This window comes from Hippoglossus stenolepis, chromosome 20, assembly GCF_022539355.2.
Source record: "Hippoglossus stenolepis isolate QCI-W04-F060 chromosome 20, HSTE1.2, whole genome shotgun sequence".
Lineage (NCBI taxonomy): Eukaryota > Metazoa > Chordata > Actinopteri > Pleuronectiformes > Pleuronectidae > Hippoglossus > Hippoglossus stenolepis.
The window spans coordinates 19,534,139-19,560,181 of record NC_061502.1 but is presented as its reverse complement, the minus strand read 5'-3'; the positions used below and the strand labels follow the sequence as shown (position 1 = coordinate 19,560,181).

At 44.4% G+C, this 26,043-nt stretch overlaps 1 protein-coding gene across 2 annotated transcripts in view; it reads right to left on the bottom strand.

Annotated features, from left to right (window-relative positions):
- Positions 1 to 26,043, bottom strand: part of galnt14 (UDP-N-acetyl-alpha-D-galactosamine:polypeptide N-acetylgalactosaminyltransferase 14 (GalNAc-T14)) — a 108,000-nt gene that overhangs the window by 16,669 nt on the left and 65,288 nt on the right. For both annotated transcript variants that reach the window (XM_035144410.2, XM_035144411.2), the window contains 7 exons: positions 25,179 to 25,277; positions 16,519 to 16,586; positions 15,159 to 15,224; positions 9,681 to 9,802; positions 6,025 to 6,112; positions 4,006 to 4,090; positions 864 to 967 (listed from right to left, as the gene is read on the bottom strand). In XM_035144410.2, coding sequence (XP_035000301.1) covers positions 864 to 967; positions 4,006 to 4,090; positions 6,025 to 6,112; positions 9,681 to 9,802; positions 15,159 to 15,224; positions 16,519 to 16,586; positions 25,179 to 25,277 — 632 coding nt within the window. The remainder of the gene's footprint in view (positions 1 to 863; positions 968 to 4,005; positions 4,091 to 6,024; positions 6,113 to 9,680; positions 9,803 to 15,158; positions 15,225 to 16,518; positions 16,587 to 25,178; positions 25,278 to 26,043) is intronic.

Genomic DNA, 26,043 nt, shown 5'->3' with positions numbered 1-26,043 from the left:
GTGTGTGTGTGTGTGTGTGTGTGTGTGTGTGTGTGTGTGTGTGTGTGTGTGTGTGTGTGTGTGTGTGTGTTTAGTTCACACGCACTGTGTGTTTGTTAGGCCTGTTTACAATGTCATGAGCTCAGCAACACATACAGCACAATCAACCTCCAGTTTTGATTCATAAAGTTGCTGTCGTCTGAGTTTCTCCGAAGAACGAGAAGTTTTACAGCGACTGCGATGGAGCGAGAGACGAGAGAGAGAGAGAGAGAGAGAGAGAGAGAGAGAGAGGAAGTGAAAACGAGAGCACGAGCACGTTTGATGAGGAAGAGGAGAGATGGAAGATCAAACACCAGAGAGTACAAAGGAGGACGAGAGAAGTCAGTGAGATGCTGAGATACTGAGACGAGAGCCGGAGAGACTGACACAGAGCGAATGAGTGTGTGTGTGTGTGTCTGAGAGAGAGAGAGAGGAAAAGTGGGGTTAGACTTTCATTGATCTAAAAGAAGCAGCGATGCAGCAATCAGCAAACCGACACACACACACACACACACACACACACACACACACACACACACACACACACACACACACACACACACACACACACACACACACACACACACACACACACACACACACACACACACACACACACACACACACTTCAGACGACTGCAGGTAGCAGCAGGGGAACCAGATGTTGCAGGAAATTTAACTTCCCTCCTGTTTTTCAGTTTATTCTCCTACGGAATCGTATTTTTTTAAAAGATCGAATCATCTGTTCCGATTGGACAATGATGCTATTTTACGATCTCTCGCTTCGTTACTTTGTCAGACCAGTGGGACCAGTAGCTGCTCTTTCCGGTCGGGGGATGACTCACCGAAGTTCTCTCCGCCCCAGATGTCCATGGCGGTGTCGTACTTGCCGAGGTGATTGAACCAGGACCTGTCAATCACAAAGAGCCCGCCTGCAATGATGGGAGTCCTGTCAGGGAGAGAGACAGACGGGTGACGGATGTGTTCAAACCAATCTGATGTGAATATGAGACACGACTAATTTCAGCTTCAGACTCACAGGTCTGATTAAAAGGTGGAAAAGTCCTCCGGCTAAAATGCAGCTCTAAAAACAGAAGATATTCTCTCCTGGTTATTTACAAAGCTCCAAACTCGATCGACCTCGTCCACTCACGTACACACATTTGGTTGTTAGTTGCAGAACTGGAGCAGATGTATCATCGCAAAATACAGAATTGAACTGAACAGCTGTCGGTTCAGACATCGAGTTGTAATTGATTCTCCATGTTGTGTTTCTTCTGGAAGGAGGTCACGTGACAGGAACCTGACGAATCAACACGAGGCCGTGAGCGTCATCGTGTCCAAACTTCTCAGTTGTATCGGCTCCAAAACTGCATTTGAATTTAAGGATGTACGAACTCGCTTAATTTCATAAAACTCTTTCACCATCATTTTCTCACTGATGTTTAAATTGATCCAAAGTCGGACTGAATCTGATCGAAACAGAAAGAAAGAAGCTCTCAACACTTTTGTCCCTTTGTGTTTCCAACAAAAGAAAAGAGCTTGTTATTTTGCTGCTTCTCACACACTCTCACACACATGCACACACATGCACACACACGCACACACGCACACACACACACACACACACACACACACACACACAGGGTGAATCATGATCTGGACAATGTGACGAGTGAATAGCTGAGGGCCGTCAGCACGCGTCATCAAATACCCTCTGTTTATCAACAATTATCCTGCTGCCACCGCCTGCAAATAGCCCTGTGTGTGTCTGTGTGTGTCTGTGTGTGTCTGTGTGTGTCTGTGTGTCTGTGTGGGTGGGAATGCGTGTGTGTGGGTGGAGGCACACTTTTTAAAGCTCAATTTGTCCTTGTGTGTTTTCAGGAATATAAGCGTGTGTGTGCATGTGTGTGTGTGTGTAAAACTTTATGCTTGTGTTGATTGTGGAGCACGTGTGTGACTCAGGAAATGAGAAATAAATTAAACGGCAGAAACGAACAAATAAACAGAAGCAGACGAGGCTGGTGCACATTTCTGTGTGTGTGTGTGATTACATGTGTTTGTGAGGACGGATCCACGAGGGCAGTTACACCGACATCGGTCTCACAACTCTGCAGACACCACAACTCTACAGTCACAAAATGAGCCTGGGTTTTAAATTTAATTTTATCATAACAGCAGAGGTTTGTTGTTCCAGTGGAAATCTGAGCTTTGACATATTTGACCATCATGGTGCATAATCACAAACATCGTATTGTGTGAGACACCGGTACCTTCACTCAGTTTTTACTTTAGCTAATGTTGGTTTAGAAAGTGCAGGAAAGTAAACACATTAATTTACTCAAGTACCCGTGTTGAGCAACAGCGCCCCCTGCAGCCACAAAAGTACAGTTCAGTGCTAAAAAGCGATGTCGAGACGTTTGTCAACAACATTTAAAAGAATCACGCAGGTAGAAGGAGAGGACATCTGCAAAAACACGCTCTCCACTAATCTACATTAAATTGTATCTGGATATGAATCGACTTATTTGGTCAAATCGCACAATCCCATTAAGTATGGTTCGTGTGTGTGTCTGTGTGGTGTGTGTCTGCGTGTGAGTCCACAGACGGACACAGTGACTCAGTCCAACATCCGCAGGTTGACATGACACAGACAGAAGCAGCAAACTGACATCCAGGTAGAGACAGACCGTCATAATAAATAAGCCACACTCCATCTCTCCTCATGTGCGTCTGAGACACACGCACACACACACACACACACACACACACACACACACACACCTGTGAATGTTTAACATTCTGCCTCCACTAAAATAACATGCACCGAGCCAGACAGTCACAACTTGGCACAGCAGTAAATCTGGGTTCCTGCCACCAATCTGATTTATCAAGAAGGAACAGTACACAAGTGTGTGTGTGTGTGTGTGTGTGTGTGTGTGTGTGTGTGTGTGTGTGTGTGTGTGTGTGTGTGTGTGTGTGTGTGCGTGTGTGTGTGTTTGCTCTGTGGCTCCTGAGCCTTGTTTGTTTGTTCATCTCTCCGGAGCCAATGACTCAGGCACTGATGGTTTAGTTTTGTGTAAACTTGCAGTGAATTAAGTTTTTCGGCGGCGGCGCTGCAGCAGAAACGGGTCAAAGCGTTGGTCACAGATTGTTGCTGCGGGAAGATTCTTCCTCGTTTGTCATTTCAGCAGCGGTGAGTCGCCTCCGCGCTGAAACGAACCAACGCAGAAAACAGGATTTTCTGTGGTTGATGCATTTATTATTTTCTAATAGTAAAAGTTTATTATTGATCCTTTCTGTGATCCAGTATTGAATTATTGGCTTTATGGTGAATGTTGATGGGTATATTCATATATTGTGTTTGCTTTAGGCTTTAACATGACATCACAGTGTGTGTGCACCTGTTTGCAGTCCACAGTTTACACGTGCAGAGAAGTGAAACAGTTTTATGACAGCAGAGATCTGCTCTTTACACATCGAGCGTCAGCCTCACGAACACTGAGACACTGAACCACATTCAGCAGCAATTAAAACGCTCCACTCGAGCTTGAAAACGGGAAGTGAAGATCGGGGGTTAAACGCCCACGCCAAACTTTTTCTGACAAGTTTTTAATTATTTGTTTAACTTTCTATAACTTGAGGATGGAACAGTTTTGAGGAGGAGGAGGTTGTCATGTCAGAAAGCATCTAAATGCACATAGTGGAAGCAGGTTGTGTTGCCTCAGTTTTCCAGTGTTTTAAAACCTGAATACAAACTCCTCCTCTTATTTGACTTCTCTGTAAATTCCCTCCACACGTGTTGTCGCATCTTTCTCCGTCTTTCTCCCACTTTTCTGCCTCCTCTGCCTCCATCTCCTCTTTGTGTTCATCTACGGTTAATGAGCTCTGGGGTCAGGAAGTGAACAGACCATCATATGCTTGTGTTTACACACGCGTGCAGTGGTGTTGCACATGTGTACGAGAGCGTGTGAATGTGTGAATTACTTGATTGGCTGAGTCGGGTCGAGCCGACGAGCCCGTTGCTCCGGCGACAGCTGCTCCCACTTGAAATGGAGACTCCAATCAAAACCTGAGAGGGAAAGAACAAACACATGTTTATATTATATTTACAGACGATACTGCAAAGTGCCGAGACTTCATCTGATCCAGTTAAACACTGAGTGCAGGGAAGTGGTCGTCAAACACTTTAATGAACTGGAGATTTACTGGTGACTTGTTTTGAAAATTAATACATTAATAAGTCGTGAACACAGATTTTTGCTTTTGCTAATATTGAAATGATTAAAAGCTAAAGAGTGAAAAACAAGACTTTAATCAAATTGTACATTTATTGTAGAGCCTGATCAATGTTGGATTATTGGGCACAATTCTTTTATTAGGCTGCAGTTTATACTATCGGTCGGTCGGTTGTTGGCTTATAGAGATTGATGGTTTAACAATACTCTGCTCACAGCCGAGTCAGCGAGCAGAGTAATCGGCTGGTAGCTACATTTGGTAAAAAATGTATTTTCCTCCTCATCGAGTTATGTTTTTATTTATGAGTTTTCATTTTAAAATCGGCTTTACGTCGATTCCAATGTATCCGCGATGGACCGATATCGGCCGATAATCTTGGCTCTAAGTTCTCGTCACATTGCTTCAGTTGATTTCTGTCTTTTACTTTCTGTGTCAATAAAATCATCAATTTGTCAGCACAAGAGCCGGTCATGGAGTCCCCTCCCCCATCAGTGTGTGTGTGTGTGTGTGTGTGTGTGTGTGTGTGTGTGTGTGTGTGTGTGTGTGTGTGGATCAATGAAAGTCCATTTTATACCAATCTTTTTTATATTATGAGCGACGGCTTCATCTATAATTAAAACGTCCTTTGTGAGCCCAACTATCACCATCGATTCCTGTGTGTGTGTGTGTGTGTGTGTGTGTGTGTGTGTGTGTGTGTGTGTGTGTGTGTGTGTGTGTGTGTTGGACAGGGCTATTATCAGCATTGATTGGCAGACGGCTGTTACCAAGAGAAGAAGATTGGAAGAAGACAGGCTAATGGAAAGAGAGAGGGATGATGAGGCTCTTTGGGGAGATTGGCTTCAGAAGGAGCGAGGGATGACGGAGGTGAGTGGAGAACATGGCTGTGTGTCGTTCTGGTCAATTGGTCTCAGCTCGTCTGGACCCGCAGAATCGTAACAAGCTAGAAATGAAAAGCGCTCCTCAGACTCCCGCGTCCTACAACACCGATCTGCGGCGCTCGCTGAATTAGACAGTGACAAAACCTCGTCCTCCACTTTCACCGCTAGTAGAGATTTCTGGGTTCTTTAGCATCCATCCATTATCTGGACCATTTATCCTTAGAAGGCCTGAGGGGAGCTGGAGCCAGTCCCAGCCGACGCTGGGCCACCACGGGCCGGCCGCTGGGCCACCACGGGGCCGACGCTGGGCCACCACAGGGCCCGGCTGGGCCACCACGGGGCGGACGCTGGGCCACCACAGGGCCGACACTGGGCCACCACAGGGCCGACGCTGGGCCACCACGGGGCCGACGCTGGGCCACCACAGGGCCGACACACAGGCTACAACCAAACTACTACTCTTTCATTTGAAAGGGATTTTTTAAATCTACAATTTGATATTATAATTTATTTTAAAATGTATCTTCAGATTATCAGATGAAATCTGGTTGGATGACTGGGTGAGATCTGCTGCTCTTACAAAGTTATGATGCATATTAATGTACAACATTGCACAAATATAGGTTTTATGTGTCTTTCTGCATCAAAGATAAAATCCTATTCAAAAAGGGAAACTGCTCAATGTCCCTCTGGGATCCTGAAGGTAGATTTTTCATAGACTTCAAAAGCATCCTGAGGTTCACAGAGAGAGAAAAGGTTCATGAACTCATCTTGAAGAGCTTCTTCAAGAGGAAAGACCCTCTGGGCTTTTTCTCCGTCATCAAAAACCCCTGGAATTTGCCTCGGAGCCATTTTTATTTCCCAGACTGTAAAGAAAGCATTTCCATACCTCCACGGAGATCAGCCGAGGCCGCCACGTAGGCAAAAGTGTCCATGTTGATGATGTCGATGACCGGGCTGACCACTCGGGTTGGGTCCTGCACACAAACACACAGACATTCCTGTTGGTTTAGGGAATAAATACGACATAAAAGGGTTCGAAAGAAAATGAAAAATAAGAACGAGTGCCTGTGAGCAGATCGAATTAGGTTCCACTAGATGAGATTTTCATTCCCGTGCGTGTGCACATGTGTGTGATTGTATATTCCAAGGTCATTATACTGAAGCACATTAAAAGGAATTTAAGTCATTCAACAGCAATCATGCACATGGCACATTAAGTGAGGTGAGAGTGACCTCTGCTCCACTTCAATTCCATTTTATTCACTTTCCTCACATTAATGTCAGACTATGGAGCCATATGAAAATAGGAAACACTGAATGAAAGCAGAATTAATCAAGACGAGGCAGGAAAAACTGGATAATACAGTGAATACAGAGTCGGTACATGGGATTCAGGAGGGGGGGGGGGTCTCAAGGGAAACAGCTGCAGGAGATATTACATGTTCTGGTGTTAACATGTAAGTGGGTGTAACATTAAAGTGTCTTTAGAGACAGACTAAGTCATTTGTTCCTTGTTTTAACCAGAACTCCAACAACTGGTAAGACCAGGACGACGAGAGGCTGATCAGCTGACCAAGATGTTCAAAAATCACATTTTCATAGATTAATGGTTTAAAGTTGCATTTAACTAACTTGTGGAACCTGCGCAGACAATAGGGCGAGAAGAACGATTCAGGCCAACGTTTACTGGTTTGCTCTGTTCTGCTTGTTGCATGAGAACAGAAAGAACGGACGACGTATCTCCACTTCCTCCCATTGTGCAAAAACTAAGCCAAAATACCCAGAACACGGATGTTACTATTGAGTCTGAGCAGTAATGATCGTGGAGCCGCAGTGTCCCAGATACAAAACACCCACAATCCCTCCACCTTGTTTAATCATCCATGAGGCCACATGACTCTCGTGGATTTAGCCTGGTTATTACCTCTTTAAGCCTTAAATAGAACCACTGGCAAAAGGTCTGTACTTGATTCCCCCTCATATTTCTACCTCGATGGCACCATTTGCTCGTTACAAGGATAAAAGTACAACACACACACACACACACACACGTTCCAGACCTGAGCTCCCTGCTAAATCATGGAGTGTCCCTCTATTAGTTTGGCCAAATGGCTGGATGCGTCTTCAGCCGGTGATATTCCAGAGCAGGTGGAGCGGTTCTGGACCATTAGCTGCAGGGTCAGTACAAGGGGACGCAGACTGCTTCCCTCTACAGCTCCGGCCACATTACAAAGCACTGCATCTGCTTTAATGGCTGTTAGGGTAATGACAGTGTGCAGCACTCAGGGCGAGGCATCCGCGACATTACGGTTGTAATTGGATGAGTGTTATTCTCAAATCGCTTGGGAACGATTTCTTAATTTCAGCCATTTCTTATGTTGTTGTTTCCCCATCTTAATTTTGAAAAGACAACGTTCTAATGAGGAGGAGGAGCGACGGGAAACACATCCGGTGTCAGCGCCAGACCTTCGTTTGTTAATTACCGATCCATCACAACAGGATGTTATCATCACTATCATGTCATAATGAGATGCACGACTGATGGACGGAGATATAGATGGAAGCACTGAGTGAATGTCAAGTATATAAAGTATATATAAATACAGTCCATTTACCAACTATTATATGTATAAACTAAACTTTTGGTAAAAACCCGACAATGAGCAGTGAATCTGTGTCTTCAGGTTTATTCCTTATATCTGAATATCTTTCCTGGGAAACATTATTAAGGTTGGTTCAGTGAGTAAGTGATATGCTTCATGTTTTAACACCGATAAGAATATTGTGCCCTCGTGGATTAGCAGAGAAAAGACTTTCACCTGCAGAATCTCCAACCTCATTCACAGAATAAAGAAACGGGGAACAGACCAATTACAGGAGCAGAGAGGGAGCACGGAGAGCGTGCACGGAGAGCGTGCACGGAGAGCGTGCACGGAGAGCGTGCACGGTGTATGAGCCAGAGCTACAGTGGCTCTGCCTTCCTGAGATGATAAAATATAGACCTGAAGAAAATGCAGTGAAGCTGGAGTTCTTTATATTTTTAGAACGATGGGTTTAACTTTTTGATATTTGCTGCCGAACTTTAGACCAAATCAATAAAATTAAAACTGAGACAGGTGAATTATTTATCACGATAATAGTCAACATAACAAGGATTTCTTCCTTTGTCCGATCGTACAATAAAAAGAACATTTAAAAGTTGCTAACATAACAACGTATCCCACGTCGTCGTATTTGACTTTGTAAATCTAACTAATGCTGCGCTTCTCATAATCATTTATCCTTCTGCAATCTGTCTTTTAAATGGTGCATCGATTATTAAACCCTTCTTTATCTTTGTTTAGCCATAACTTTGCATTGTCATTAACTTTGTTATTCATTTAGTATTTATCCTAAACCCTCATTTAGCTCCGCTGCATCTTGCATCTGTCGGTGTATGTTGTATTTGTACAAGCTCTTCAGGATGAATTGGCCCCAGTGGGATTAATAAAGTTGTTTTCATGGTAGGAGACAAATGTAGTTTAGAATATGCACAGAAAAATATGATGCATGAATGGAATCAGAAACTGGGCAATGAAAGCAAGTAGAACAGACGTTCACCTGGAAGCTGAGCAGAACTTCAGCTTCATAACAGTGTGTGTGTGTGTGTGTGTGTGTGTGTGTGTGTGTGTGTGTGTGTGTTTGTTTACCTGGATCGATACCTCATACATTTAAATCTAAATATATGACTATAAAGTGAGCGGACAGACAGTGACAAATGACTCACTCACACTCACAGAACACACACACACACACACACACACACACCGTGAGTATGAATATGGATGATATGTTGGTGCAGCTGCAGAATCAGGCTCCGTGGTGGTTTTACTTATTGATCGCTGCTGTGCTGATGGAGATCACAGGTCTTTAATATCAGCAGAAACAACTGTTGACTTGATGCATCGGAGCAGGAGGCGACAGCTGAGAACATGAAGGGATTGGCAGAGGAAAAGGGGGATGAAATAAGAGAAAGATGGTGTGAAAGGAGGGAGAAAGAAAGGAGGTATAGAAGGTTATTGAGGAGAAGAGATGAGGAGAAGGGAGCTGACAGCAGGTGGGAGGGCGAGAGCAAATAGGAGAGCAGGGGGAATTGGAAGAGATGAGAGATCTAGAGGTGGCATGGAGGGAAAGAGGAGAAGGGATGAGGTGAAGAGAGACGTGATTAGAAAAGAGGAGAGGAGACGATGACACTGGAGGACAGACAGGAGGGCAAGGTGAGAAAGAGGAGGATGAAGTGACGAGCGGTAAAAAGAGAGAAGGGGGAGGAGGTGAGGAGACGAAACAAGAGAAGGAGACGAGCCGAGGGGTGAAGGAGAGAGTGCAGCACTTATTTCTTAATGAGAGGCAATCAGACCGACAGCTATTTTCTCCCATGGGGATAGTTCACCTCGACCACTGTCGTCACACACACACACACACACACAGAGACACACAGACACACACACACACACACACACACACACACACACACACACACACACACACACACACTGTCGTCACCTGTTTGATCCTCTGCAGGAGCGGAGGCAGCCAGTCCTTGTTGACCTCACAGTGACTGTCCAGGAAGGTCAGGACCCCGGCCCTCGCAGCGTCGGCCCCTCGCACTCTGGACCTGATCAGACCTGAACACAAACAGAGACGTGTGTTGGTTTAATGAAGATCCAGATTATAACCGTGAGGATTAGAGAGTTCACATTCACTTCATTTGATACATTTGATGATGAGCCCCTGCGCCTCCATCAGTTGGGCCTGTGGTTTTATCATAAAGTATAAAGAAGAACGACATGAAGCCAAGGGGCCTCGTTCGCCCCCCGTTGGCTGACGGCTGTCTGTCATTAAACCCCGCCTCCTCCATATTTGCCCAAGGGAGATGAAAGTACACTTCCAGGCCGACATACACACAGCTGGTATCGAACACACGGCCTTAGAGCCGCTCCCTGCTGAATTCAAATCTCCCACTTTGCCAGCTGAAATTGATTCCTTTCAGGGCGGCAGATCGGATAAGACGATATATAAATCAACTTTCACGCTTACGAGCTGTGACTATCGGTTACACACACTCACAGCCTCCGTCTTCCAAACACACACATGCTGTGTGTCGGCCTGCGGCGGTGACGCCATGTTGGTCCACACGGAGTATTTGCAGGCGATGGAACCCTGAACCTCGGCAGTGTTAGTGCCTTGCTCGACTCATTGACATTGACTCTGCCTCTCCCCCTCCTCACTCCCCCCCTCAGTCAGTCAGCAAAGGGGGATCGATGCAGGGCTCTTAAAGGCCCTGTCAGACATGGACACAACCTTTTAACAGGCCCATCACACTCTGCATGTGTGGGTCTGTCCTAAAGTGTGTGTGTGTGTGTGTGTGTGTCTCGATTTTTCTAAACAGAGGGGATGGGAGTGGAGGTTAGCGTCAGCGACAGTAAATGTGTGTGTCAGCTGATTGCAGTTGTGTTGCAGAAAGAAACTGTGTGTGTGTGTAAATGAGCCTGTTAGGGAGGTCTCCCTGATGAGGGCCAGTGTTCTCTTCCATTTGGACTAAATGGTCTAATCAATACTCCCTGACATGAAGACATAGTGTGTGTGTGTGTGAGTGTGTGAGTGTGTGTGTCTGTGTGTCTGTGTGTGTATAGTGACTGTGCGTTGTGTCCATTGTGAGTGAGTGTGTGTGTGTCGGTGACATTGTACGAGGGGCCGTGAAGTTTCATGCGGCCGTGTTAGGCCAAGGCTCAGCCAATTAAAAATCCCATTTCATCCTCAATAAGGCTTTATTTTCTGGATGGATGGACACACACAGAGACACACACACACACTCACAGACACACACTGCAGGATGGGCTGTGTACAGGGGACAGTGTTAATCTGCACTGATAACTTGATAACTATCTCCACCTATCACAGCTGCGTTCGACCTTAAAAGTGAGGACATTCCGCTCGGTCCTCACTCGACCGGAAACAGCCTGAAGTCTGAAGTGAAGCTGGAGGCGAGTGATGAGATTAATGACTCAACACAACAAACTGCAAACCTCTCTCTCTCTCTCTCTCTCTCTCTCTCTCTCTCTCTCTCTCTCTCTCTCTCTGTGTTCTCTCTCTCTGTGTGTCTCTCTCTCTCCTCTCTCTCTCTCTCTCTCTCTCTCTCTCTCTCTCTGTGTGCTCTCTCTCTCTCTCTCTCTCTCTCTCTCTCTCTCTGTGTGTGGTCTCTCTCTCTGTGTGTGTGTGTGTCTCTCTCTCTCTCTCTCTCTCTGTGTGTGTGTCTCTCTCTCTCTCTCTCTCTCTCTCTCTCTCTCTCTCTCTCTCTCGTACAGTTCCTCCTCCACAATGCATGGTTTATTGTGTTGTTTCTGTAAAATGTTTAAATGCTCTAATGTTCAGGAAACATCAGTGTCTGCGGCTGGAGCTGCAGTGTTTTCTGGGGGAGCTCACTTTACAGAGTTTGGGATTTTTAACAATAAACCTATAAACCCGCTGGAGGGAATAAACACTGAAGAAGCAGAATGTGTCCTTGAAGCTTTTCGGAGTGAAACTAACAGTCCTCTCCTCTGCTGTTGATCTGTACGTTCAGTATGTCCCCCGACATACTGTACGATCGTCTACATCTGTGTTGTGCAAAAAGCCTCCTCACAGCTCCGAAGCTCTGCCAGAAGACAGACATGTAGGGATTCAGCAGGTTGGACCAATCTGCACACGATGCACTTCTCAGTGAAGACGGCGAGGAGGGACCCACCCGAGCTGGAAACGTTCCAACGCAGACTAACGGATATGGAGACTAACAGGAAATATCTGAGATGAATCCGACTGTGCTGTTGAGGGAAATCACAGTTGGCTACTGGTGATACACACACACCCAGTTGGTGAGTGATGTAAGAGCCAAGTCTCTGCACACTGTGGACATTACAATATTCAAAACACACAAAGGAGGTGGTCTTTGTGGTGGTCGCTCTGGTCATCCTGCATCAGCAGCTTGTTCCGCCCGTACAGCCGTCACCTAGCAACAGAGCTACGGACGAAAAAGCTCGGGTTGAAAAGGTTGATTTGAAAATGAATTCGGCTGAGGTTGTCACCTCTCCGTCTGCCGCCATTACCGCTCTAAAGAACTGTTTGTCAGAGAAGCGCAATGAATCACGGGATATGCACCTGGTGGAGCCTCTGTTGCTCGGGGGTGGAAGGACACATGTGGAGGAGTCGTCCAACTGAAACAGTTCATTCGCGCCGCAATCGTCTTCAAATGCAGCCTCCGAAGGACGAGGCCTCCAACAAGAGACGCTTCTGTGATCTTTGGCACCAGCTCGCCCCCCCCTTAGCAACAGAGCTGAAACTGGGCTGGTTGGTTCTTTAACACCCGTGATACTCGGCATCAGACGGCTCGTTGCTCGCCAGCGCCCTTAACGCTGTGGAACACCGTTTACAATGTTAAAGAAAGTGAAAGAAAATGACCGGATCCGTCCCCCGACCCACAGACACGTCCTTCAAACCGGTCTCACGTCTAAAACGTAACCTCGTTGGCGGCAGCAACAATAAATAATAAAATGTCTGAATGCAGGTGATTCTCGGATAAGAACACGTTATGAAAGTGTTCCTCGTAAATTCTTTACACAGGATCGAACATGTGAACGTTTGGGACCGAGCACAGACACCATCCGCCTGGTGAGTTTTTATGGGCATTAAACACACGATCAAGTCAGGAGGCCTGAAGCCATAAACTGTTAACAAGCCAAACGGATGAACCGTGCGTGTGTGTGTGTGTGTGTGTGTGTGTGTGTGTGTGTGCGTGTGTGTGTGTGTGTGTGTGCGACGTGAGTGCGCGATAATGAAATCCATCAGTGACATTATGTAGGACAAGTGTTGCTGTAGTTATACAAAGAGAGAGAGGGGGGAAGGAAGTGACTCTAAAAGACGAGGAGGTATAAAAAGCTCTCAGCCGAGACAACGACCAGCGTTAGAAGCGTTTCAGTGTTTTCTGCTCGAGCCCCGGTGACCACGGCGCTGAGGTCAGAGCGGAACGTTCACACTGAACAGGAGAACGACATTTTCAACTTTCAAGTTATAACCTGAAATGGCTTTGAAAATTGCATGCATTGTGTGTTATATAAAAAGGTTTGAACAACGACTAAGTGGCTCTAACACGCTGCTTTAATTACAGCGCTGTCACAGGCTCGGACACAGCGGGATCGTGTTCTGGGAGGAAATTACATCTCAGGTGCAACATGCAGCTTTCAGACGTAGAGCTTTTTTGAAAGTGGTCATTTCTGTCACTTCTTATTGATTTGAACCCTCCTGGGGTCCAATTATTTCTTCATATTAATATAGTTAAAGTTAGTTCTTTGTACTCACTCTTAAATAGAGAGTTTATTCTCATTGTACAAGACAAAGCAGAACCAAGAAATTACTTATGAAAAGCTGAAAATCTATTTCAAATCTGACAAGAGACAAACCAATTAATATTGGTTTTGCACAGAATATTGCTCATAAGAATAATGTGCAGATACATGTCACATATCATACTTAAGAATTAGGTTTCAACTAATCCACAACCACCTAAATTTACAAAAACAAATGTTATCTAAGCTAAATTTCATGTACTTTTAATAATAAGTCTATGTCAGATCTATAAAGAGGAAGCATCACAGACCGATCACTGGGTGCATCAGGTCAAATTGACGAACAAAAATAAACAACGTTCCTCCTCCATCTTCGTTTTGAACTCCTGATCCTGAACATTCAACCGGGATCGTCTGCTGAGGAACTGGATTAATCTTTCCGAACCCTTTTCTGCTCCGTAAAACGTTTTCAGTTCCCAGAACGCTCACGACTCCGTCACATTGTCGAGCTGTCAAGTCAATTTGTGTTTTGCTTTCACTCACATTTCTAAATTTAAGAGCGTGGCAGCAGCTCCAAATGGATTTCATAGAGGAATGACAAGCGTAGACATGATGCACGACTCGTCAGCCATTAAACTGAGAAACAACATCAGCGTGATTGAAGCATTAAATCTCCACACTGCAGTTATTTAGACATTTGGCTGCTTTTACGCAGGTTGTGTTTTTGGTATTTTGGTTTCAGGTATTTCTGTTTCCGTGGAGGATGTTTTATCTTCAGTTCCCCCCCCCCACCTCACTGGCTCCATGTCCATCACAGCTCACAGGCAGCTGTTCTGAACTTCTCATTAACGTTCCATTGTAGACAGTCAAAACTCAACCATAGATTTCTATTACGAGTTATGTCAGATCTCGTTAATCGGTTTAAACACTTAAAATAAACTTCTATGGATTTCATGTTAGTTATTATTGCTTTTATTATTATTCATTACAAATTGTCATGTTAAAATGTTTCATCACTTTTTAATTAAACAGCCAGATTTTTTAAAATCTTCTCTTATTCAATGTGGCGGCTGTGGCTCGGGGGGTAATGCGGGTAGTGGTTTGATCCCTGGCTCCCCCAGTCCTCATGCTAAAGCATCCTGGGGCTAAGATACTGAGCCTGAAAATGGGGTCATACGGTTGTGCCACTAAAGTGTGAGTAACATGTAAATAAAGACCATTTAATTATTCGATTTCCTTATTGTTTCCTTTTATTTTCACCAATCATTAAGTTTGGTTTGGACGATCTCTCTGTGTCCATTTCCCTCGCAGCACAAAATAAGAACACGTTTTCAACCCCGACTTAACCAGAACCAATTCATGAGTAAACCTAACAAACCCACAGCTCACAGCTCACAGCTCACAGCCGACCCCCGACCTCAACCAGGAGCTCGGAAATTAAGGTTTGCCTCATCAGGACTGAGCTATGGTCCCCATACACACACACACACAGACAAATGTATGCAGAAATGCAGGAATGCAAACAAACAAAGTATAGATAATTAAAAATGCAAATGTTCACGCTGAAAATGCAAATGTAAATTCTCATTAGTAAACATAAACAAGCAAATGCACACCTATAACACACACACACACATCTACACACACAAACACACACACATACCTTCTCTCTTGTTGTTGCGGAGACATTTGACTTTGGGCAGTTTGATGAGAAGCTGACAGTCACTTTCTGGAAAAGAAAAACAGTATCAAGCAAAAGGAATAAAAGAATAATATAAAACAGAATCCCGCGTGCTGTGTGATGTTTTTATAATTTTCTCTAAAACTCTACAGGGAAATTAGCAGCTTGTTAAAACGCTCGGCAGCAGCAGGGCGACAGTTTTCAGTTTGACGGCTCAGACATGTTGTTTAGTTGCTGTGCAGCCGGCTGTGTGCTCCCCGCTGGATTTTTGAGTTGCATTAAAATTGTATTTTAAATAATGCTGTAGTACATGTTGAAAACGTGCTCTGGTGGAAACTGTCAAAATTAAAAGAGGCAGGAAAAAGAGGCAGAAACAGCTGCTGGGATATGAATCATTTACCAAAAATAAATTAATATTAAAACAGGATTCAAAACAAGTATTTATGAGGTGAAAAGAACCGAATAAAAACACGCTTGAGGAACAAAGAAATCTTGTGTCACACGGTGTCAAAGTTACGTGGCCCTGAATGAAACCTCCATCAGAGACCTTCGACCCGGAGGAGGCGGCTGCTCCTTCTCTACGTGATGAAAGGAAACTCTTGTGAGGAACTGAGGCAGAAAAGAAATGTTGACCCACTCATAAGCCTTATTTTTTTTAAACGTCTTATCTTGCAATGTTTAAGTAAAAAACATTTCTTGCATCTGCACCACAATTGAATGGGTTCTCTCTCCTGACCGATACCACATCCTTCCACCAAGTTTCATGGAAATCCGTCCTGGTCATTTTCACATGAACTCAGGAGGAGGATGTCTCACACATTCTCCAGAGTTTGCATTTCACACATTAACAACGCAGCAGGAGATTCTCCGCGCAGACAACAACCACAACGCAGCGTTCAGCGAGGGGTGGAGCATCAGATGGTGACAGGACGTTACGCTTTAGTTCCGCTGTGGAGATAACCTCACGCATTCGCTCTTATTCGCATAAACTCGTTTTTTTTCCGTGTCGTCTACGTGTCGATTCCGCTTTTATATCTTGTATCTTATATTTAGAATATTTAGATATCTCCAGTTTCATTGTTTTCAGGTAAATCTAAACCACCCCTGGACTCTGTGGACGTCGCTGCTGGACGTTCACACAGCTCGACTTTCTCCCCTTTGACCCAGAACGAAGGTGTTTTCTCATCTCCATTGTGATCCTGAGACTGTGGACCCAGCTGCTCGGGACACATTCCTCCCTCTGACCTGGTATGGAGGTCTCATCTCTGTTATCTCTGACCTGGAAGAGACCAGGAATGTGTGTGTGTGTGTGTGTGTGTGTGTGTGTGTGTGTGTGTCTCACCGTCGTTGCTGAAGTCGTCCACCAGGATGATTTCATGGATGAGATGAACCGGAGTTCGGTTTAAAACACTGAAGAGAAAGAAAGCGACAAAAGAAAAGAGTCTTAAATATGCACAAACATACATGTACAATATACAGGAGGCTGACAAGTAAATGCCAACACACACACACACACACACACACACACACACACACACACACACACACACACACACACACACACACACACACACACACACACACACACACACACACACACACACACTCAGCTGGTCATGAACCCATTAAGCATGCAGCACACCATATGAAACAACATATTGAAAATGTCAGCTCAAATTCCTGTTATGAAAATGTGAAACATGTTGCCTCTAAAAAAAACAGTTTCATTAAAGAGGGAGATTGAAACATAAAAAATTCATAACTTTTACAGGAAGAAAATGAGAAAACACATTTTGTTCTGCTCCGTTTTATTTCAATAACCTGAGCGTTCATCACTCGCTCTGAATGAAGGTGCAGACGGAGAGAGGGAGGAGGAGTGAGTGTAGGGAGAGAGATGGGAGAAAGGGGAGGAAAGGAGAAGCAGAACAAAAGAGAGGAGGAAGGGAAGGAGAAAGAAGAGCGTGAGGAGGTGAGTGAGGGCAGGATTAAAAAATGGAAGAGGGAAGATGATATTTACAGAGGATGAATGAAAAATGAACAAGGGAGATGAAGGCATACAGAGGAGGTGAAGAGAAAGGGATAGAGGGATGAATAGGGGAAGAAAAAGGAAATATACAGTGTTGAATGAGGGAGGAAGGAAAGGAGAGAAAGAAGGAAACTGGAATATAAAGGGAAGGATGGACTAAAAGAAATAAACGAGCGAGGGAATGAAGAAAGAATAGATAGAATGAATTGATAGGGAGGAAGAAAGGAAGGAGATAGTGGGATAGGTTGGAAGAGAGAATGAAGGGAGGAAGGGCAGGGTAAAAAAGATGGAAGAGGAAAAAGAAGGAGGGGAAAAGAGGAAAGAAAAGGTTTGAATGACAAGAATGAGGAAGAAAAGGATGTAGAGAGAGGAAGAAGGGATGAAGGAGAAGGACTGAAGCAGAATGAAGAATTGGGGGCAAGGAACAAAGAAATGGAAAGGGAGAGAGATTTTCCAAGAACAAGGGATGAAACTAAAAAGAAATTGAGTGAGAAAAGTAAAACGCAGGAAGAGAAGAGAGAAATGAAGAGAATACAAGAGGAGGGAGGAATGGACGGGACACTGGTTGATTGAGACAGGACCAAAAGGAGGAGGTGAAAGTGGCGAGGGGAGCGAGGGATGAGGGAATAAGAGGAGCGCGGGTGGATAATGCCGGAGGAGGAGGTGTGGAGCAAACTTATGAGTCTCCGAAGCACCGGACCCCATCAGGAGGAGTGATGGATGCTGGGAGGGAGGGGGAGGTGAAGCGAGATGAAAGAGTGAGGGATAATAAAGAGAGAGAGAGAGAGAGAGAGAGAGATGGCAGGCTAGTAAGGGAGACAAATAACCCTGATTCTAAGTCTCTCTCTCTCCGTGGAGTCGAGGGCCGATCAGAGGAGATGGATGAACGGATTGATGGATGAGATGGAGGAGGGAGGGAGGGAGGGAGGGAGGAGGGAGGAAGGTGTGTGTGGTGGGGGGCAAGCAAATAAATGAAAGGGAGGAACGAGGGCCTGAGGATGGGGGGATGGGGTGAATGAAAAAGAGAAATGAGGCGACGGAGTGGAAAGAAAATAAGAGTATTTATCTCATTAGTTCACATTAAAGCGTTCAGTGAATCAATCAGCGCAGAGATCCATCGTGTGTCCTCTGTCATTCCTGACGTCTCTTTTTATTCCCTTCATCTCTTTCTCCGTCCCTCTGTCTTTCCTAATCTATCCATCCATCTATTTTACAGTGAGCAAGACAGGTATGGATGAACACAATCTATGTTTCTCTCTGTACAACCCCTCCCTCCCCCTCTGGTTCACAGGCCACTAGCGATGAGGCTTAACCTCCCCTCAGGCGTGTGGCGGGAGCAGCTATCTCCAGCTCACAGAAAATATTATCACCGCCGACAATACCACAGTCGGCTGCCACAGAATAGCGGCTCTATATCTGCGCTGCTCGTTTCCAACTTTCTATATATCAATTTTAGGGAGGAGTTTTTTTGGGGGATTTTCATTACCCACAGCTGCCATTTGGAGAGCACTTTTCATCCAGAGTGCCGCGAGATCGAGTTTCCACAGCTGCGTGTGGCCCCGGTGGGAATTTAACCCTGCTCGCTGGCAGTGGATGATGCTGCTGCTAAATGGGTGCTGATGCTGCGTGAGGGGTTCGGTTCCCACAGGAGCCGCCGCCGCCGCCGCTCACAGCACAGCGAGGCGGCGAGGATATAAAGCTGCCAACCAACGCACGTTGTTTTTCAAAAAGACAAAGAGAGGTGATGTCACACTTGACTGTCGGCCATGGTGCAGGTCATCAGCTCTTTAGAAGCAGCGGCAACAACCATCCGACCAGAAACATCCATCCCTCATCTAGAGCAAGTAAACACATGATACGAGTGCACAGAACCGTAACCACGAGCATTTCTGCTCCGCGTGCACGACCGCAGTTCCACGTTTAGAATTAGAACTTCTCAGAATGAATTAAACGATCTCTAACTTAGCTGTTTGCTGCACTCGCGCCATCGTCTGTACAGTTTTTACCATCCACGCAGACGGTCACACCTTAGTCAGATTTTATTATCATTAGTATTATATGTTGCAGATCGCTGCACATTACAGAGCAGACATTAAAATGTCAGTCAGTTCAGAGCCTGGATAAAAACCTTTTACATTAAAAGTTAAAAAGGTGAATTCAGATCTGAAGTCCTGAGAAAAAACCTTTTCACACTAAGATGTAACTTTAAAGTTGGATTAAAAAGAGGAGAAGGAGCCAGTTTCAAAGAGTTGGGGCACTTCCCTAATAAAACCTTCGCTGAGGACCTCGGGTTGCAACCCATCACATTTGGTATCAAAAGAGCTGAGATGAACAGAGCAGCTGATGGGTGGGATCGACTTTGTGTCTTGTGAACTGCTGAGACTGGAAACCTCTCCGGCACTTCTCCCACTTCTTGCCAAGCTCGTGCTGAGGCAGCGTCCAGCTCCACTCGGCCCTGAGCAGGATGAGCGGTTTAGAGGACGGACAGATGGACGGACAGTCAATTAGCTCGCTAACTGTGCTACCAGGCCTCCTGCATGAAACAGGTGCAGCTGGGAGACATCCAGGTCCGTGTTTAAGCCTCATCAAGGTTGAAGAAGTTGATTTTAAGTGATTCTGAAGGAACGATGATTTATAGAGAAATATCCTCAATGTGCAGGATGAGGAGCGGTGAAGAAGAAACATGGGGATCAGAGTTTTGTATGAAACAGATCAATTTCTCCACCTCTGCTGTTATTTCTCTCTATAATCAATTCTGTAACTTATACAGTACGGAGGGACGGAGGGCGCCGGTAAAAACTGTGAGGGGCAGTTTTTGTCCCATAAAATGAAAATCTTGATTTATCCATGCAATACTCTAAATGATAGCAACATAAAACTACTGCTTCAAAATAAAATAAAAAAGCACTTATAGGTAGAACTAGAGTGCGAGTTTTTAAATGAATGAATAATTCATAGAAAACTATTTATTTTATAGCTAATATGTTTTATGGTAAATTTAAAGCTCAGCAAACAAGCAGAATAAAGTTCACACCCGTCCTACAACCAGAAAACCTGAGCTGTCCATGGTCCTGAAACAGCATCAGTCACATCTCAATCATTTTGTTATTTTTGTTTGTTTGTAAAAAAAAAGTCTACGAGAAGAAAAGAAATTCCCTCTGGATCCAAAGTCCTAATTACAAAACCTCTGAACATCAAGCAGAACAAATCTCTCAAGCTCCAGTTGTTAAAGCACATTTCACTTTATTCTGTCTCCATGACGACAGATGTGTCCAAACATGCGACACATCTGCAAACCTCCACTTTAATTCTCCTTCCTCTTGCTGCCCAGGATTCATGGATTTATTTACACCTGAAGAAGTGAAGCTTTCCTCTGTTGTGAGTTAGTTCTGCTCGGTCGCTTCCTGTACAAACACACCTCTTCCCTCCCTTTTCTTTTTTTTATTCCTGTTGTAAATCAGCTGCTGAATTGTTTTTTTTCCAACTCCATTCCCTACAGGTGAGAAGTCAAATTAATTTCTACTGTTCTGCAATATTACACTTTGCTCTGGGCACAAATTTTACTCTTTTATTTTGTATCCCCTCTGCAGCTTTCCACCGAGCTCACTTCTGCTCCCTCTCTCTGCCTGATTGGTCAGCTGACTTCTTCCATCCTCCACCTCGCTGGAGGAACTCATTACACCACCTCCACTTCCCACCATCTTCCCCCCGACTATGGTTTTTTTTAATATGCAGCAATAATTATTTTGTCGTTAAATGATCGACAGGACTTTTTCCCTTTCATCTTAAATCTTTCTCTGACAGAAAACCTTTCACAGCAGATCCACAGAAACTGTTGTTGGAGAGAAATCCTGATTCAGCCCCTCGATACGTCCTGTTCTCTTCTCTTCTGTCTCACCACCCGTGATGTATGACGCTGTAAATCTGCAGCCGGTAAATACTGTCTCATCACTGCTGATCTACAGAGCTGCACTGGGATCAAAAAACCAGTCTGTCCACATTAAACACAGTTTAATCACAGCTAATCTACAATAATCTATAGTATAATTACAGCCTGATGACACTGTGGTGCTGTATCAACAGTATAACATGATCAGATAATAATGCAACATGCAATAAACAGTGTTATCACTGATGATCTGTACATACTCCTGTCTCATTACAGCTGTCAATCAGCACTTTTAAATCTGAGCGAGCAGGAAGGAGATCAAAATGGAGGTAGAACAAGCAGAGTCCAAGATTGGCCTCGGACACGACTGCAGCAGAAACCGAAGATTATAAATCTACCTAACGACCGCTTCCCACTAAATCCTGAGTGATCAGTTGCAGGGGAAGTGACCCAAGCTCTTTACTCTGCGTTTTCAGGTCCGCTGAAGCAGAAAGTGCTGAGCTGGTGCTGATCTAGAAGCTGCATTTCTACGCTCCCACCCAACGACTGCTGAGCAGAGCAGGACGGCTGGTTGGCCGGGTCACAGGCCGAGCGGCTAGTTAGACGGCTAAGTGACGAGAATCCAGGTATTTGAGTCTTTGCACAGACGTTGCTGTGGAATGACTTTAATATCTATAAAATGACAATTATTAACATTAATTATTCATCGTGAAATCAGTGAAAATGTGAAAAGGTCCCATCTCACAACTTTAAAGTGAAAAACTATTCCTGGATTCTCACCCCTGATCTGGATCCACACCTGTAATTAATGGGTTCTTCCCTGAAAGTCCATGACGTAGTTTTTGTGCAACATTACTTCCAAACAAAAAGAGGCACAGGGGTGAAAACATAACCTCCTTGGTGGAGCCAATCCCCCAAACTGGAGAAATCAACGATCTCACAGATCAAAGTCCTTTAAAATGTCTGTTAATGAACAATTTAAAAAAGATAATACTTGGCACCTTGTGTGCAGCTTTGGCGAAAAGGTATTTTAAGATTTAAAAAAAGTAATTAGTAATAAAATCAGTCAGTCTGTAAATTAGCTAAGGCGACGTTCCTGCGTCTGTAACAATGGATCCTCTGCAGCTCCGGAGGCTGTTTCACATGAACACACAGACACACACATGAACACACAGACACACACATGAACACACAGACACACACATGAACACACAGACACACACATGCAGCAACCAAACACGCTCAACCAATACAAAACCAAAAAACCCTCTCTCCACCTGCTTATCTCTGGCACAGAGAAATAAGATCAATTCTTCAGATCAGAGCTTGATTAAATATCGACACAGCCGGGCTCTCTCCCTCAGAAAGAAACTCTTTGATCGGGAGATGAAAGCTTTCAAAGTGCCCGTCATTGTCTCAGAAATCAAACTTATTAAAGTTGAGTCTGCAAAGTGCAAGAAGATCCTAAATTAAACCCTTTTATGATGCGGTTTCATGCATTCAATACACTTTCAGTGTTTCAGAGTCTCTGGAGCGAGACATTATTACCCAGTAAAAAGAAAACTTATCTAGACGTTATCGGCCCATTCAAGTTTCTCTCCACTGCTGCTTGGAAACTGACACTTTCAATCAGATTGTAATGTCGCCGTCCTCGTCTGAATATCTTTCAGATCCTCTCACGTTTCATACGACTGAAAATCTTCAGTAAACTTTTTTTTTTCAGCTCAGATCCAGTGAAGATCGGAGAATAAGCAGTTTGCCATTTTTCAGAAGTATTCACCCGTAAAGATGATGATGAGGCGGTTTCTCCGCTCGATGCTTCACATTATCACACAGTCACATCTGGCAGCCACCGACGTCCTCTGCTGCTGGCTGCGGATTAAATGCTTTGCTCAAGGGCACAACAGCAGCCTCTAAAAGAACACTGACATCTAACAGCCGTTGTTCTTTTCTTGGGACAATTTTATGATGCGTTCATGTTCTCATGTGAATGACCGACAAAGGAATCACATTGAGATCCTAACTTTCTTTTGAGCCGTCGTTTTACAGCCTCAGTTCGACACTGTGTCCAGCGCCATCTTGGTTTTTTGAAACGAGAAGTAACCATATTTGGAGGAAAGGTGGGTGGAGCCTGACTGAGAGCTTGAGGACACTTCACGCCCACTTACACCTGTCATCTGCACCCATTGGACGGTACTAGCCGTCAATCACACAATATCGAATGCATAATTCACGCACTCCTATAGAAACATTAAATCATAACAGACTTTCACGACGACGGATTACGAATCTCAACAACTGAAAGCATCCACACGTTTCGCTGGAAGCTGGAACTACTGGCTGCATGACTGCAGGTAGGAAAATCCATCTGAAATTGATGGTTTGCTTTGGGTCAGGACGACTGGCTAATGAGCCAAAACCTGCAGGAGTACAGGATGATCCAATAAATCTGCTGAAGCAAGGCACTTCCTGATCCTGACCTCTGACCCCTCCACAACGAGAAGGGGTCAGAGGTCATTCATGAATATTACAGATACTTGGGAAACACCTCTTTTTTGAAAACGTAGTTTCTATTAAGCTCCATAAAGATATTTCTCTCCACTTCATGTCTCCTCTGTTTTCACTCTGTTGACTGATTGTTGTCGTCGTCAGCTGCCTCCTCGGGATTCAGTGACTAATTCACAGAGTGTAGATGTCAAGTGATCTGTTCCAGCTCAGTTAACTTCTCAAGTTACGCAAAGTGTTTCTGCCTTAAAGAAACAACATGAAACAGGAAGCTGCAGCACGAACAAAGTTAGCGTAGGAGCTGTCTGGAGCTGAAAGCTGCCACCATCACTTCCACATCGCTGGTGTGTGTCTGTCACACTGAGCACGTGGTTGGATCTGATGATGCAGGCGGAGCTCAGGGTTTATTGAAAACACTGAATTCAGCGTAATGAGACAGTCGAGCTGCCAATTTGTCCCAGAGCCTTGAAAAGCGTTTCCCCTAATGGGTCGTTATGTCAGTAAAACAAGATCAATTATTAATCTTTGCGTTATAATTGTGTCGATGCATAAAGTTTTCATAATTCAACTTCCTCTGGGTCTAGAGAAGCATCTTCGTGTGGGTTGTAGGGAGACTAAAAGAAAACAGGAAGTAACTTTTTCATTTTGAAAAGGTTTTCCTGTCAAATAAAAGCACCGGCAATGGTTCCACACACACACACACACACACACACACACACACACACACACACACACACACACACACACACACACACACACACACACACACACACACACACACACACACACACACACACACACACAGTATATACAGGGGGCCAGAGCCAATAGGAGCAGAGCGGCCCAGGGAGACAGATTGTCTTTTAATTGGTTGAAAACTGCAGAGCTTTGAGAAGGGCTGAAGGGAGGACACAGACACAGACACACACAGACACACACAGACACAGACACACACACAGACACAGACACACACACACACACACACAGTGTCCTCTGTGATAGTCAGGAGACGTCCCTGCTGACTGACTCACTATAATGAGCTGAACCGAGGCCAAAACCTGGAGGTGTCTGTGTGTGTGTCTGTTTTTGTTGTGTGTGTGTGCGACAACCTGCCGATATCAAACTTAAAGACACAACGATGCTTCAGAGATTTAGGGTCAGGGGGGTTTAAGTGTGTGTGTGTGTGTGTGTGTGTGTGTGTGTGTGTGTGTGTGTGTGTGTCTCCCAGCATCTCTGCTGTAAATTTGGGCAGCTGAATTTTCTTTGCTCAACACAACAGTTTAATGACGGCTGATACTTAAATCATTAATTAAGATTAAAGCTCTTGATGGTCGTTATTCTGGCAGATTTAAATGTCATAAAACTGCATATACAAGTAGAACATGTAAATACAAATTAGATCAATGGCTTTGCATCGATTAAACCTCACAAAACTAAACCTTCAGCAAACCACCGTCTGCAAATCTGCAATCAATCGACGGCAAGAACCATTATTATGAACCAGTTTTGCCAGTAAACAATATTGTAGAAGATTAAATTATTAGCAGCAGAACAACGTGATCAGTGTGCGTTTGTGTGTCACCTCCTGATGGTGCGCAGCAGGGTGGATCTGGCCTCGTTGTGGAAGGTGATGATGATGGAGGTTGGAGGAAGATCAGAGTCGTAGTGAAGGGTGGTGCATCTGGAGAGAGAGAGAGAGAGAGAGAGAGACCATGATTTAAGTATAAATATCACCAAACAATATTCTCTGTACAAACTGCAGGATGTCAGGTGAGTAGAGTTTTCAATCACACATTTAGATTCAAAGATCCATTATAAGAAAAACTAGAGCGGCTTATACCTCCACCAAGCACCAACTGTCTCTTTAGGAAAACACATTTAAAAATCACTAAATCCGAAATAATATTTGGATCTGCACCATCACACGTTCTTCCCTGATTCAAACCACATCCTGCCACAGGTTTGGTGTAAATCCTTCCAGTAATTTTTACGTAATCCTGCTAACAGACAAACAAACGCAGACATAAACATAATTAAAATGGCCGAAGAATCACATCAACAACAGCTTTCAAGGAACCAATGAAGAGAAAGAACAAAAAAAACTACATTTTGTTTGAACAAATGAAAAAACTGAGACATATTCAGATGAAGCCGTCGTACGATCAAAACAACCAAACACATCCTGTCACATTTACATCACACGATTCATTTTAAAGACACACTAATGACTTTAATACCTTAAAGACGAGTCACAGCCTAATCACCATTAATGACTCTTATAAGATCATTAGAATGTGATTATTTCACTGTTTTGATGCTGATCTTTCAATTAAATGTTCGACTTTAATTCTGCCTTCAACTGTGCACACACACAGTGCACGTGCACACACACACACACACACACGCACACACACACACACACACAGAGAGATGAGCCCAGACACATT